We start from the raw sequence: 14,735 nt of genomic DNA, 5'->3' as shown, positions 1-14,735 counted from the left end.
AAAATTAAAATAATACATTTATCTGTTATCTTTAAAAAGATGGGTCACCCATCAATTGTTTTGATTGAAAGCAACTAGTGGATTGCTTCACCTCTCCCACTAGAATTTTGACTGCCTACTGTGAAAACCTATTGTATATTCCTTCTACCTGATATCAATTTTAATAAGATGTGGCAGTCTTTTAACGCTCCAGTATCCCACCTTCTGGTGAACAGAAGCTAATAATTAAAATCTCTGTTCTAACAGAGGCAAATTTTCAAATTATTTTTCTCTTTTCATCAGTAGGCCTTCCACTTTCTTTTTGTCGATTTATTAATTTTTTTGCTTTGTTTTGCTTTTCTCAATACTGATAGTAATAAATTTTAGATTATTTTAAAAATACGCTATTCCATGTTGAAATTATGAAGGAAAAATATATATGTTTGATTAATATTAATAAAAGATAAAAGATCTTGAAATTTAAAAGTTGTTGTAATTTCTAGTAATATCTTTTTAGTTGAAATATAATATAACTCACAGGAATAATTCAAGTAAATATTTATTGTTCAAATCTGAAAAGAAAAAGAGAAAGTTGCAGAAAATTGTTTTGTAGAATGTGTGCTTTTATTCAAGCATTAACTGTACATTATTACAACTAAAAGCAGTCTGTAAAGTTACAATATTAATTACTTTTCAAAGATTTATCTTCTATTTGCAGACACAACTAAAAGCAGTCTGTAAAGTTACAATATTAATTACTTTTCAAAGATTTGTCTTCTATTTGCAGACATGGTTTTTAATCTACCTGTGATTCCACTGTTCCTTGTAGTCATGCCTTTATTTGCAGTATTTTAGTTAAATTTACTTTTCAATGAATTTTCTCAGAAAAATTATTTGCTACATTTACAAGTTTATCTGCATTCTCACTTGTAGTGCTTATCTGGCTTGGGATGGGGCTCTTCTGCATACCTCTTCATTAAAGATATTTTAGTCTTATGAGACATTAAATAATGACTTTGATCTTAAAATTTTCTAACCTGTTGTTAATTTAGAGTAGCAATGTTTCCTGGAAACATTATGTCTTCCTGAGGATTCATTCTGGAGTCTATAGTCAGTGTTTAATCAGTGACTTTTTGTTTCCAAGCTACTCATGTCATTCCAAGCAATAGTAAAAGCACAAATGGAAGGTGTTTCCATGATTTCCTGGGGAGATTGTCCAGTTGAAATACTTAATTTCAACTAAAGCTGTTTAGAAGATTTCAAATACTGGTTTTGTGATGTGGTCTAGTGTGGCGTGGGTTTTTGCTCTCCCCGGCTGCACGCGGCTCTTGGGAGCCCGGCTGTGGCATAGCTTCCACGTGCTGCTGGGGTTTGCTGCCGCGGGTTCCCGGACATGGCTCCGTGTCTCGGGCGCATGGGCTGGCCAGCCTCTGTTACCGTGCGCTAGGGATCCAGCAGAGAGGTAAGGAATTTGTCCATTTACTCCGTGCTTGGCAGGAATGGTTTATTGAATACGTGGCGCGGTTCGATGGAAAGACGCGACCGCTCCCATCACTCGCATGGGAGAAAATGGCGCCTGGGTGCCAGCGGGATAGGGTTTTATGGAGGGGCGGGGCGAGAGGATCCATGGCCTGCCGTCCAATAGTGGCGGTTGCCCTGGCGGTGACGCCAGCAACAGCAACCAACCAGAGAACCCCGCAGGGGCGGGCACCGAGCCTCGGGCTGAGTGGGATCGTGCGGCTTGGGGTGGCCAGCATGGGGTTTCCCAGGGCCGGACGGCAGGGTGGTTACAGGAGCGGCAGAGGGGGAAGATCCAGCAGCAGGCAGCGTGGGGCCAGAAACCGTGGGGGGGAACAACACGGGGGAAACGCGGGATTACAGAACTTGACTTATTTTAACATAAATTAAAAACCCTAATCTAAACCCAAACTCCAGGATGCAACAGTCTAGTAATTTTTAAGGGTCTTCAGGAACTGAAGGAAAAAAAAAAATTGTGAACAATCTTAAAGTAATTATAAACCATTTGCCAATCTACCTATCACTCAGTTTAAAAACTCTGCCTACCTAATCAATGATAATTGTCCTAGTGAATGATTTTGGTGGAAGTGATAATCCACCAAGAAGCAATGGTGATTGTACATTTAATGCATAGAGACTTTCCTGAGAGTGTGTGTAGCAACCAGTTTTACATTAGCCCATTCTACAACTTTAAAGCTTGAGCAAATGAAGCATGTAGAACCCTTTGCATGCACTAGTTCAGAATATCTGAATGCCATGTTCAGTATTTAGAATAGGTATTACTCGAGGAAAAAGCATATTAGAGAAAACATTCATGTGTAATCTGTAATTACAGATGAAGCTGCCAATACCAACCCTGCTCAAATTAAGTTAGAAATCACTTTACATAGCACGTAAAAGGTCTGAAGAGAAAAAAAACACAAATGTTTTGTATAGTAGAAGACTATAAGAAAAAGTAGCAGTAAGAAATTAATGTAGGATTGGAAAAGCATTAAGCGAGTTTTAATAACTTATTGATCAGTCTTCTAGGCAAAAGTTGCGAATCATTAAATAGTAGTACAGATACTATTGTAGGCCTTGTCCAAATTGGCCAGAGTAAAGAGTATTGATGGTTTGGAGTTGGAGCTAAGAATTCCAGAAAGGGTTGCAAGATTTTTTATTCTTCTTTGACAAAATATAATAATGCATCAGCAGAACAGATAAAATGTCTGAGGATTTCTATAATGATCTGATAGAAAAATATGTAGGAATGTATCAATGAGCTGAATTACTCAATGAAGAAAATTCTGCTGTGCTTATTAAGTAAAGGAAAATTAAAAGCATAAATTGACAAATATATGTCTTTCCCGATATTGCGCATATTTAAATTCTGTCCCAGACAACTCAGGATTGCTTGGAATGGAAGACAGAGACAAAAATGTTGTCAAGAATCTTGCCAAGATTCCAGAGATTGGGGGATGTGTAAGACTGTAAATATCTGAACTACTCTGAGAGCAAATGTCTCGGATCTGTATGTATGAGCATTCCAAGCCACACTGGAATTCCTTCATGCCTACAGAACAGGTTGTGACACTGTGTAAGCACTGCTCAGCAGTAATGAAAATATTCCTCTGTTCTAACCCTGTTTTGAGCACAAATCTAAACCATACTAGTTAATGTGAAGAAAATTGCTGCTACCATAGGAAAAAAAAGCACACTGTGTTTTGTCATAGCATAGCTTCTGCTTGGCCAGTGGCGTGATTTCTTTAAGGAATTGTCATTTCACCTGAAAAATTTGTTCTTCTTACAGATGTTTTCTTTGAGATATTTAATATCAACTTCCCAAGTTTATTAACAACTATTTTCAAACATAGTTTTTGCTCTGATACCATCTCTGTTTCTCAAGAATTATTTGGTGATCCTTGTCATTTAAATAGTTTTCAACTTTCATGTTTTCTGCTAGGTCTTTGTTCTTGTCGGTATTACATCTTGAAGAGCTCTTCTGGAGACATTTGTTTATCTGCTGTTTGAGAAATTTCTGTCAAAACATCCTAGTAGTTTGGCTGGACAATTTATTGTATGTTTGTTCCTTGCTAATTGTGTACAGATCTGTGATATACTTTTTGAAAACATGGCTGTAACCTTACAAATTTCAATATGGGTATATAATAGTTCTTTTAAGAACAAGATTATTCCCTGTATTCTCCTTTTCATTTCTTTAGGTAAAATCTTATGTACTGAAGTTCCAGTTATATGTGGATATAATGTTTAAATAATGGGAAAACTCAAGACAGAAAATTACATTAGGAGTGTTGACTTATTAAAGCAGTCAGGTGCTTGTGGAATGAGGTGCCTTTAGCCCCACTGAGTCTGATGTGGGGATTTAAGACTGTAAAAATTTTCTTAAGTTGTCCTGGAGAGTTTATCTGAATATTCACTGAGTCTTCTGTTTGGTGCAATGATTGAATATACTATTACTTGTCTTACCTTACTTGGTTCTTGAATATTGGTTCCAATTGTAGTGGAAAACTACCAGGTTTTCTTTGTATTTTTCCCTTTAAGTTTCTATTTGAGAAAGGTCACCCTATACTGAGAAAAAGATGTAAAAATACTGTTTTGCTAAATGTAAATTTTCTTCCTATAATTGCAATTTTTCTGCCAATCATTTTAATTTGTTTGCTGTCTGTTTGCACACCACTTAACACAAAAAAAAATTAAATTGCAATTTGATTTAAACATTAGAAGATAAATGCTTAAAGAAATTTAATTCAGTTTGCATGGAATGTCTATCATAGAATTTTTTGAGTAAATGTTCTTAGGTTTTGCTGCAGTCTTGTAAATGGCAGCCTATAACTTGAGACAATAGAGAAGTAGGTGCTTTCACTGACTTTTTCCTTCCCATGTGAGTTTTTTATGCTTTGCCTAACAAAGCATTGAGAAAACAGTTTAAATACTTGAATAAATAAAAGTGTAAAATCTAATACTTAAAATATTTGATTGATGTTTGGAGTTTTAATGGAATTTTTTTCAGTTGCCAAAGCACATTTTTTCTGCATTTTAAAAGGCTTACCTTGTCCATCCAAACAATACATTTTATATTACTATATAATGCAAATAGTTAAGGAGCACATTTAAATTTAATGTGTATATGCATTCCTTGAAGACATGTCTACAGTGTTGAGAGTGTAATTTTTTCAAAAAAAAAAAAAAAAGGCAAAGAGTATCTTTGAAAATATGTGAAGACTTCAGACACACAGAGCCAAAGTTAAAAGAATTCTAGTTTTCATATTATTTCATTGCACAGGGAGTGATGTCATGAGTGTATGTATATGTAAGCACATGAGTGTCTACTACTTAAGGCCAAAATGAGAAGAAAGGTGTGGGGGCACTCATTATCCATTCTGGCTTGATTCTTACAGGAAGAGCCATATGTTATGTTCAAGAAGTCTGACAAACCCTTGTATGGAAATGATCGTTTTGAAGGTTATTGCATTGACCTCCTCAGGGAGCTGTCTACTATCCTTGGATTTTCCTATGAGATTAGACTGGTGGAAGATGGAAAATATGGAGCCCAAGAAGATGCCAGCGGACAGTGGAATGGAATGGTTCGTGAACTAATTGATCATGTAAGTTAACTTTTACAGGCTTTCAAATAGCATTTAGATTTCAGACTTTTCTACAAAAATTGTAAAACTTTTATGATAATGTCATTTGAATACTACTGTTTTCAAAATTCAGGTGTTTTAAGAATTGATGCAAGTAGACTGGTATCCATTATTTCTTTAGTGTAGAATTTGTAAAATAAAGCATCTCTGTTTTGCCCATAGGCAGTGTTTGTTTTGGTTTAGCTCTTCTGTAGCATACGTCTAAGTCAAAATATGAAATAAATAGTACTCAGAATTTATTTTTGAGAACACATGTAAGAGGTTTTATAACAAAATTTTGTTTTATAACAAAATTTGCTACAGCAATATAAGTCAGGTCTCCTTTTCTGATAATGGATCGGAGATTTTGTCTTTGAGAAACTTTTGTGTGTATAGTGTAAACTCACACATCATTTGATATTCATCTTTCTTGAATTTTTACCAATAAAGTGCAGGGAATAAGACAAAAATGTCAATATATACTGATGGAACAAAGCAATGTCCAGATACCATTAAAATTGACTGCAAGTGATTAAGGGAGGTATTACTTCAAGTTCTTCAAAATGTGCTTTCTCAGTTAGTCATGCCAGTTGATTTCAGTCTCAGAAAAATTTTCAAAAATTTAAAAATTATGCCATTGTTCCTTTCTGCACTTATTTGGGTGAACTGCTTGATAGCATTTTCTCTATAGACATGAGGTCAAAGATTGAGATGAAACATATTCTGCACATCACTGTAATTTAAAATAGATAGAAGACTGTAGTTAATTGAAATAGAACCTCTTAATGATGGCAAAAACTGCATGAATCATTTGAAAAAATATTTACTTATCTTGTTTCAATTTGCTTTAAGATTTCAGCAGATGGGCTGAAACATGTTCTAATCAAATTATTCATATTTACTAGGAGGGTTGTGCTTCATGCTTTTCTAGTAAATGATAATCTGGTATTGGTGTTGCAACAGATGTTGATTATGCCTGGCTTCACACTTTTAAGAAGAATGTGTGGGAGTATTATGTTATTTTTAAATGTGTGTATTTATAATACCTAGTACACACACATATAAAGCAAACTTATTTAGCTGGACTCTCTGTCCATCTCTATAAATGTACATTTTTACACATGAATAAGTGCATAGACCTGTTAAACTATTAGCTTTGATGCTTGTTAGGTAACATCCTCATCTGGAACTAATTTTCAACAATTGAGGTAGATATTGTGGAAGTATTTATTCAGAAGCAAATATAAATCACAGTTTTATACACCTTTTAATATTCATCCTTAAAGCATTCTTAAGAAAACTCTAGTATGACCTCCTAAGCTTTGCACTAAGATTATCCTGAAATAGAATTCATTTGAACAAGTTGCAGAAGTAAAGTGTCAGAAACAATAGCTTTCCCCATCTTTCCTCATGATAACACAGAATTAAACAGGTAGTCTTTTTTCCATAAATAATATGCAAGAAAACACAGATTAAAATTTATTTTTATTCATTTATTTTTGTTCTATTCAAATGACTTTTACTTAGGAGTCAGAAAAGTTTAGAGACTGTGTTAGTACACATGGAAAATGTAGCCCAACTTCCTAATCTGGACCATAATTTTTACAAGTCTCTCTCAATTTTAAAATTTTTTGCTCTAAATTTTTCTCTGGTTTTATCAAATCTTACTTTATAATCTCTTTAAATATATGCAATCTATTTGAATACATGCAATCTATTTGAATATATGCAATTTATTTATATACCTGTGCCCTTTATTTACACGCATCTTATTAGTAAAATTAGGTGCATTTTACCAGCAAGCAACACTTCATACCTCAAAAGTGAGGCAAAAGAATTTAGTGAAGAACTCCAGACAGACAGTTACCACATTGAGTGTTTCCATAGGGTTAGTACTTCACATGCTCCATTAGCTTCCCAGCCCTTTTCTCTTAGAGAATATTTTTAAATTGCCATAAAGGTTTTCTTTCCTATGAAGTAATTTAATAATCTCAATTTGTTTATTTTTGAAAGGTTAAATGATTCTATATTTTTCAACTAGAGTTTCTAATTAAAATAGACTACAGAATAAAGATGGTTCTTAAAGTTGCCAAAGCAGTTAAATCTATTGAAAAATGGTTTTAGAAATTATTTTTTTCTATTTGTTTTTTTTCATCTGTCAGTTAAGTTCAGAGAAAAAGGTCACTGTGCTGTAGTGTATATGTTTGCAAGGGTAACATGTAAAATGCATAATCCAAGAATAAATTAAATGGATAATTTTGGAATATTATATGTGTAGACAGGAAAATGCACCATTTATATAAAGATTAAAACTACCAAATAAATCTAACATTTAAATAAACTGTGTAAATCAGTACTTAGTCACTTTGCATAATTGTTGGGGCTCAAAAATCTAAATAAAATAAAGATAATGCTATCTGAGTTGAACTTAGCATATCATGTCAGTCTCAGGATTTAAATTTTATAGTACTAAAAGAGACTGAAGTGTTTCCATCAGGCTCTGTTTGTTTTCAATCTTCTTTCCCATAGTTTGCTTGTATTTCTTGTTTCCTTGACTGTTTTACTTAGAGTTCACACCTGCATTCTTATATCAGTCCCCAAGCAATACGTAGTTTATTTTTGAATTTGTGGTAAATGCTGTCAGTGAAAATTAGTATAATGATTCCTTCCCTTTGACAACTGACAATGAATTCTTGTTGGGAAAAACACACTGGTCTCTGGAGTTGTAAACGTAAGACAAATATTAGCTAGGAGAGCAAATACAGATAACATTTCTGTATGAATAAATTCTTAATTGAATTTCTCCTCTTAAACATTTGATTTCTTTCCCACAATTTTTTACTGAGTATTTTACCCTCTTCTCAGATTAGTTCACCATATGAGTGTTACATATTTAAGGGAGAAGGAGCTAAGTTCCAGGAATCTCCATTCTTTATGGATGAATTCTTCATAAAAAGTATTCTTTATACTGACTTCCTGCCTTAGGTTCAAAAACTTTATGAAAGGACAGATTTATTGAATAGGTTTTGAACTGAATCAGAAATTCTGGAGAATTTCACGTTGTTCTTAAGTGCTAAAAGTTGTCATGTCACTGTATTATATTGCATGCAACATATAGTTTAAGCATGTAAGTCATATTCCAATATAGCTAGCACAGACAGAATCAAAATATATAATTTTATTTTTAGAAAATTATACATCCTACTTTACAGATCTGAAAGTACTTAAAAAAAATTCTTAACATTGGGTTACAAAACAGGAAAAAAATACTGTTTTATACTGTGACAGAGCTATAAATGAAAAATCCACTGGGAAATCATTTATTATTATATATACATGATTTAAAATATCTATTTTTGAGGGGTTCTTTGAATGATTCTTCTACAGCACAAAGCTTATGCATTACAAATAGACTTCAAGGCTTACAGATCTTTTATGATTCATAAATAATTACAAAAAGATCCAATTTTTACATCATGATTGCTCTTCAATCATATGTGAGGATTAAATCAGAATTTTCTTTGTCTCTAAGAATAGGATTTTCAGCTTGGAGAATTTTTACACAGTTGAACATTTAGAAAGAACTTCTGAGTTTCAGTTAACTTTAGACATAATATTTTTTACTTCACTATATTTTGAATTTTTCATAATCAATATAAATTTTTCAAAATAAATGCATATCAAATACATTTGTAAAAATAATAGTAGTAGCTCTTTATTATTTTAATAGCAGAATAGATGTTTATATAAGTGGTTTAAATATTTTAGTGATTTTTCCTCCAATAACCTGTTGGTTTTTTCTCTTATTTTAAATTAAGGTCCTTATGATCTTGAACACTGATAGCCAAACCCTTTGTATTATTGTGTAGAAGTGAAAAAAAAAAATCCTTCTAATAACTGACTGTGTAGATGTTTGGTTCCTTCCTTTTTGAGCCAGAGAAATTTTACTTTCTTCCACCTTTTTATTTTTGCTTTCTTCCACTTCAAATGTCATTTCATCATATTGTTTGGACTCTACCTCTTTCCTCCATACTTATAGGAAACCCTACCATATAGAGACTTATAAGAAAAGGCTATGAAACACCTCTTCCCTCTTTCTTCTTGTAATTTTCATGCAAAAGGTCTGACAGTTGAGATTTTCAATACTATGGAGGATAATTTAGCCATGGCTCTTTTATTAGTGAAAATCTCAGAAGACTTGATGGTAATAGGCAATTAGAGGATCTTTAGGGGAAGGCAGGAAGGAAGGCAGGAAGGAAGGCAGGAAGGAAGGAAGGCAGGAAGGAAGGAAGGAAGGAAGGCAGGAACGAAGGAAGGCAGGAAGGCAGGAAGGAAGGCAGGGAGGAAGGAAGGAAGGCAGGAAGGAAGGCAGGATGTTGCGGAAGGAAGGAAGTTGCGGAAGTTGCGGAAGTTGCGGAAGTTGCGGAAGTTGCGGAAGTTGCGGAAGTTGCGGAAGGAAGGAAGGAAGGAAGGAAGGAAGGAAGGAAGGAAGGAAGGAAGGAAGGAAGTTGTGGAAGTTGCGGAAGGAAGGAAGTTGCGGAAGGAAGTTGCGGAAGGAAGTTGCAGAAGGAAGTTGTGGAAGGAAGGAAGGAAGGAAGGAAGGAAGTTGCGGAAGGAAGTTGCGGAAGGAAGTTGCGGAAGGAAGTTGCGGAAGGAAGTTGCGGAAGGAAGGAAGGAAGTTGCGGAAGGAAGTTGCGGAAGGAAGTTGCGGAAGGAAGTTGCGGAAGGAAGTTGCGGAAGGAAGGAAGGAAGGAAGGAAGGAAGGAAGGAAGGAAGGAAGGAAGGAAGGAAGGAAGGAAGGAAGGAAGGAAGGAAGGAAGGAAGGAAGGAAGGAAGGAAGGAAGGAAGGAAGGAAGGAAGGAAGGAAGGAAGGAAGGAAGGAAGGAAGGAAGGAAGGAAGGAAGGAAGGAAGGAAGGACGGGGAATGTTTCTCTTTTCATCATTATTAAATCGGCTCAACAGTAACATCGGTTGACTATCAGTGCTCTTTAAAGCACCATGTCTGCTTCATGGCTTCCCCGTTTTATTAGTGGAACTAGAATCTGCAACAGCATCTCAGGTATCATATGATGAAAATTTCACTCATGCTAAAAGTTTTCTATATATAATAAATTTTATCTCTGGTGCTTTGATGGGTAATAGACCATAAACAACATAGTGTTTTGGCAAGTCTGCAGCTCAGCTATTGATGCTTGAACCAGCAGCTATGGTGAATATACATAGATGGTAAACTGAATGACTGAATGATTTCCACTAACCCTGTTTTAATGTTGTTTTTCTAGTATATTGACATTTTAGTTTATTTTTACTTCCTCTCCTAAAAATAAGACACAATTCACTTTTCCCTGTTCTCTCTGTAAAACAAAATAAAATAATATTTTACATAACAAATGTTGCTGATTTGTTTCAGTTTTATTTTATTTGTTTGTATTTTCAGCTTTTTAATGTTTTGTTTATAATTTATCTCTTTCCCCATTATTCTGTTTAGCTATTTGAAAGCCATCTCTTATGAGTGCAGTTTTATCCTTCGTATTTATTTATTTACCTTGCATTTTAAGCATTACTATTCTATGATGAAGCTCTCCTCTGAATTTGCAGTAATCATTATTACTTACATTTATTAAGCTATGTTGGAAGTCCAACATAACACAACCAGCACAACCATCTCTTTAAATAAAGCTACTAATTTGCATTATTCAATATTTAAAATATATATTCCAACTTCTTCCAGTTATTCTATATTATGATATTGCATCCCTGACTATTTAACTGTTAAGTGCCTGTAACATACCTTTCATGTGTGTTTTTGCTGTTTTAAATATTCATATTGGCTTCCAGTTTTAATTGTTTGCATGTTTTCTTTCCTCATTAATGTAGCATTTCACTTCTGTATGAAACATGTCTTGGAGTCATAGAATAATTTCTTAAGATAATTTGTAATATGCCAGAAAATATCACTTGTCCTTTTAGTGCTTTTCAGTCTAATTGCTAATTCATTAATCCACAACTTCAAGTGCTCTGACCTTTTATTTCCAAAGAAATTTGTCTCAAGCTGAATAAGCATCAGTGTGTCCCTGACAAGCAACTAGTTGTATCTCATCTGTTGCTTGAGATCCTGTTTTTCATTTAAAGCAAACTGCATATATTCATAGACTCACAAAACCTCTCTTCAAATATTTTTCGTGTCTGAATTTATCAATGTAATTCACTCAAATATGCCATACTATGCACTTTCTGTTCCTTTTTTGTTTATTAGTTTGTTTTAAAGTAAAGGATCAAAGAGATGGTCTTCTACATGACAATACAATTTCATTTCAAACCAACAGCTAAACATTCATCTCTATGCTCACAAGTTGACAGTTTTCATGGCTATTTTGTCACTCTCTAATAAAGGTTATATATGATATTCCATAGAAAAATGTCCAAACAGATCTTAACAGCAAAAGTTATGCAGAAAGTAAACTTCAGGTAGAGATGCATAAATCTACAAAAAAATTCCAGGAAAATGGAAAAAAAAAGTCAGTAATCTAATATGCCAAAGAATTACTAATCCAGAAGTTTAGACCAAGTTTGCAAAACTATGTATTAATTCAGTAAGGAACATATATGTGAATATACGAATTCCCTATTAAATTGTTACTGATTTCAAGTACGGGACATATGAAAATGCACTTTCCAACATAACAGCAGTTTTAAGTGTGCAATTTGTTTTCCAAAGAACAAGGAATTTCCAGAGAGTCTGCTTTTAGTAAAGCAAGGCCCAGCAAAAATTTTAATAATGTAGTAAGGCAAAGAGAATAATAAAGTATTCAATTTTTTTCCTAAAGGGTTATAAATGTTAATTCATTAGTTTTTGAGCTAATTGTGTCCTATGCTTCCCAAAGAAACTGGATGAAGAATTTTAACTACATTCTCAGTGATTTGACACCAAAGATGGCAGGAGACTTTAACAGTAGGGTCTTCAAAATGCTCTGAGAGGTGTGGATTTTTTTTCTGCAGATCTGTACTCCAGGGGTAATTTATTTAAAATTTCTTGACTCTAAGAGTAAGTGAATATTGCTTTCTTGTTTGTTTACCTGCAGTATGCCTATGTATTGTTCTTTTAAAGTTAGGGTGTTATGGACATCTCTTGCTAATGAACTTGGGTTTATACAATGATTAGTTTTCAGTTACAGAGAAATATTGTATAGCAAATAGTTGTAATTAACTTTCACCATGCTGCCAGCAAAGTGAATCATAGCCAATCAAGGCAGTGGCATTAAGTTTTTCAGATGAAACTCTGAACAATAATACTTCACCTCAAGCATCATCTATGCTTACAGTAATGATCAGGAATTGATTGGATCCAGGGTTAGGGCTGTATTCATAAAAGTATTACATTTTTCATATCCTCATACCTTTATCTGATCTTTTACTTATGTTACTATAATGATAGTAAAGAATGGTAGAAAATAACATTGGGATTTTTGTTTCTATGTGTATGCCTGCTGAAGTGAAGTACATGAGAAAAATAGAATTCTCTAATAGCAGAGTTAATTTCCATCGGGGCTTATCCCTTTTATTAGGGATTATTAATAATGCTTCAATTTGTCTTTTACTCATCTCCAAAGAATTTCAACATATTTCAAAATGAACGTTTTATGAAAGGTAGGGAGGAGGGGCTGAGGAAACCTTGAGTATGTCAATTTTCATTGAAACACCATTTTATTAAAGAGTTTTAGGATGTGCTTGTGGGAGATGTGTCTCTGGGAATGATGACCGAAACATGTCATCCATACTGTGTGGGAAACTGGAAAGTATCAAGTCTGATTTGTTATTCTCAGGGCAACAGGATTACTCCAGGAAAGAGCAATGACATGTTTCTGTGGTGGCTTTTCCTAATTGAACAGTCTTTTCTTTGTTATTACACTGTACCATTAATATAAATGTAGATCTCCCCCTAGTTTTTTGCTTTTACATCTTGGAATTATGAAACATTGCAATATCTCAATAGACATTTTGAGGGCCAGAAGGATTACTTTCAACCTAACTTGAAGATCATAAGACATGGGAGTGACAGGGCTGAATGCTGCACATGATATTTGAAATAGCTCAATTATTTTTCTATCCAGAAAAACGAAGTTCAATTAGAAAGTTCCTGCTGGTTTAGTCTCCCGCCATCTTTGGTGTCAAATCACTGAGAATGTAGTTAAAATTTTTCATCCAGTTTCTTTGGGAAGCATAGGACATGATTAGCTCAAAAACTAATGAATTAACATTTATAACCCTTTAGGAAAAATTTGAATACTTTCTCTATGTTTTACTGCATTATTAAAAATTTTGCTGGGCCTTGCTTTACTAAATGCAGACTCTCTGGAAATTCCTATCATTCTCAGGGCTTTGAAAATAATTCAGTTGTTTAAGAAAATTATACCAATATCAAATAGAGTTAAAAAAGACAGTGGGTGCAGTTTTACATAAGTCCAAAATACAGGAAACGAAACTGATTATGTGTGTCTTAGCAAGAAAATCATGTTACTTCTGTTTTTTTATTTGATATTTGATAGACTTTTCTAAAAGGACTCTTATTGTTTATAAAAATGATCAATTTCAGTTAAGTCTAAGACCTTGGAATCTAATGATTAAGAATTCATGGGGGGTTGATTTTGTCCATATTAATAAGTTTTACTCCATTAATCAATTAAACTGATGAAATTATAGCTTTCAAAAATTGTTATTTGAATATTGCTAATCAATAAGAGGTGGTATATTCTGCAGTGATCTACTTCCATCCAAATTATATGCAAAAATATTGTTTGATTCCGTTGTGAAAAATTGCAGATGACAAAGTAATACAGAAAAATGGGATTAAGTCAAATTTAACACAAGTTTAAAATTATTGTGTGATGAAATGAGTTCACTGAAACAATTTGATAAAACTCCATCCATTTGAGAACAGAAATTATGTCAAAATTAAAAGATCCTGGAATTTTTTTGTCTTGAGTACAGTAACTGAAATTCTAGGTGACAGCTGGTCAGCAACTGGGAAAAAACCCAGCATTTCCAGGAAGTTGCAGTGAATCTGGAAAGTGTAACAATAAAAAAGTTTCCTACAAAAAAGGAATCAATGTTACTGTGTACTTTATTTCAAGAAGGTGTGCTTCAGCATGGTGTCTGATAATTTTAATGTTTGTTAAACATCTCTAGTACAAAAATACAACATTCGAAAGAGTGTGTAAAACAGCAAAGAAGAACTGAAGCATTTTATTGTAACTATTCTCGTTTTATTTTTTTTTTTCTTAATGGGGGAGCCTCCCTTTCCTGAATTCTGAGCCACAGTATCACACAGTCTTGTACATTTCTTTGACAATTTCACCTTTCTGGGGGTATGTGACTCCTGCTCTTTTAACAATTAGAAGAAACCTTTGTACAAAATTCTTGAAATGAAGTGATAAAAGGTTTTTTTTACTGTTGAAATGAATAGTCACCCATTCCTGCTACATATAGTTTCATGGTCTGCTGCATCTAGTCCTTTTACATGCAATTTGCTTACCTGTTGATTAGACTGAAGCTGGTTCAAAATACTTTAGTGAAAGTGTATCATAAATCAACATAAATCAGACAGAAACTATATCT

At 33.8% G+C, this 14,735-nt stretch overlaps 1 protein-coding gene across 1 annotated transcript in view; it reads left to right on the top strand.

Annotated features, from left to right (window-relative positions):
* Positions 1-14,735, top strand: part of GRIK2 (glutamate ionotropic receptor kainate type subunit 2) — a 358,915-nt gene that overhangs the window by 203,141 nt on the left and 141,039 nt on the right. Inside the window, exon 14 of the mRNA XM_053937989.1 lies at positions 4,896-5,102. Coding sequence (XP_053793964.1) covers positions 4,896-5,102 — 207 coding nt within the window. The remainder of the gene's footprint in view (positions 1-4,895; positions 5,103-14,735) is intronic.

This window comes from Vidua chalybeata, chromosome 3 (assembly GCF_026979565.1).
Source record: "Vidua chalybeata isolate OUT-0048 chromosome 3, bVidCha1 merged haplotype, whole genome shotgun sequence".
In the NCBI taxonomy this organism is placed as follows: domain Eukaryota; kingdom Metazoa; phylum Chordata; class Aves; order Passeriformes; family Viduidae; genus Vidua; species Vidua chalybeata.
The sequence above is the reverse complement of the archived record's forward strand: the minus strand, read 5'-3'. Positions and strand labels throughout refer to the sequence as shown.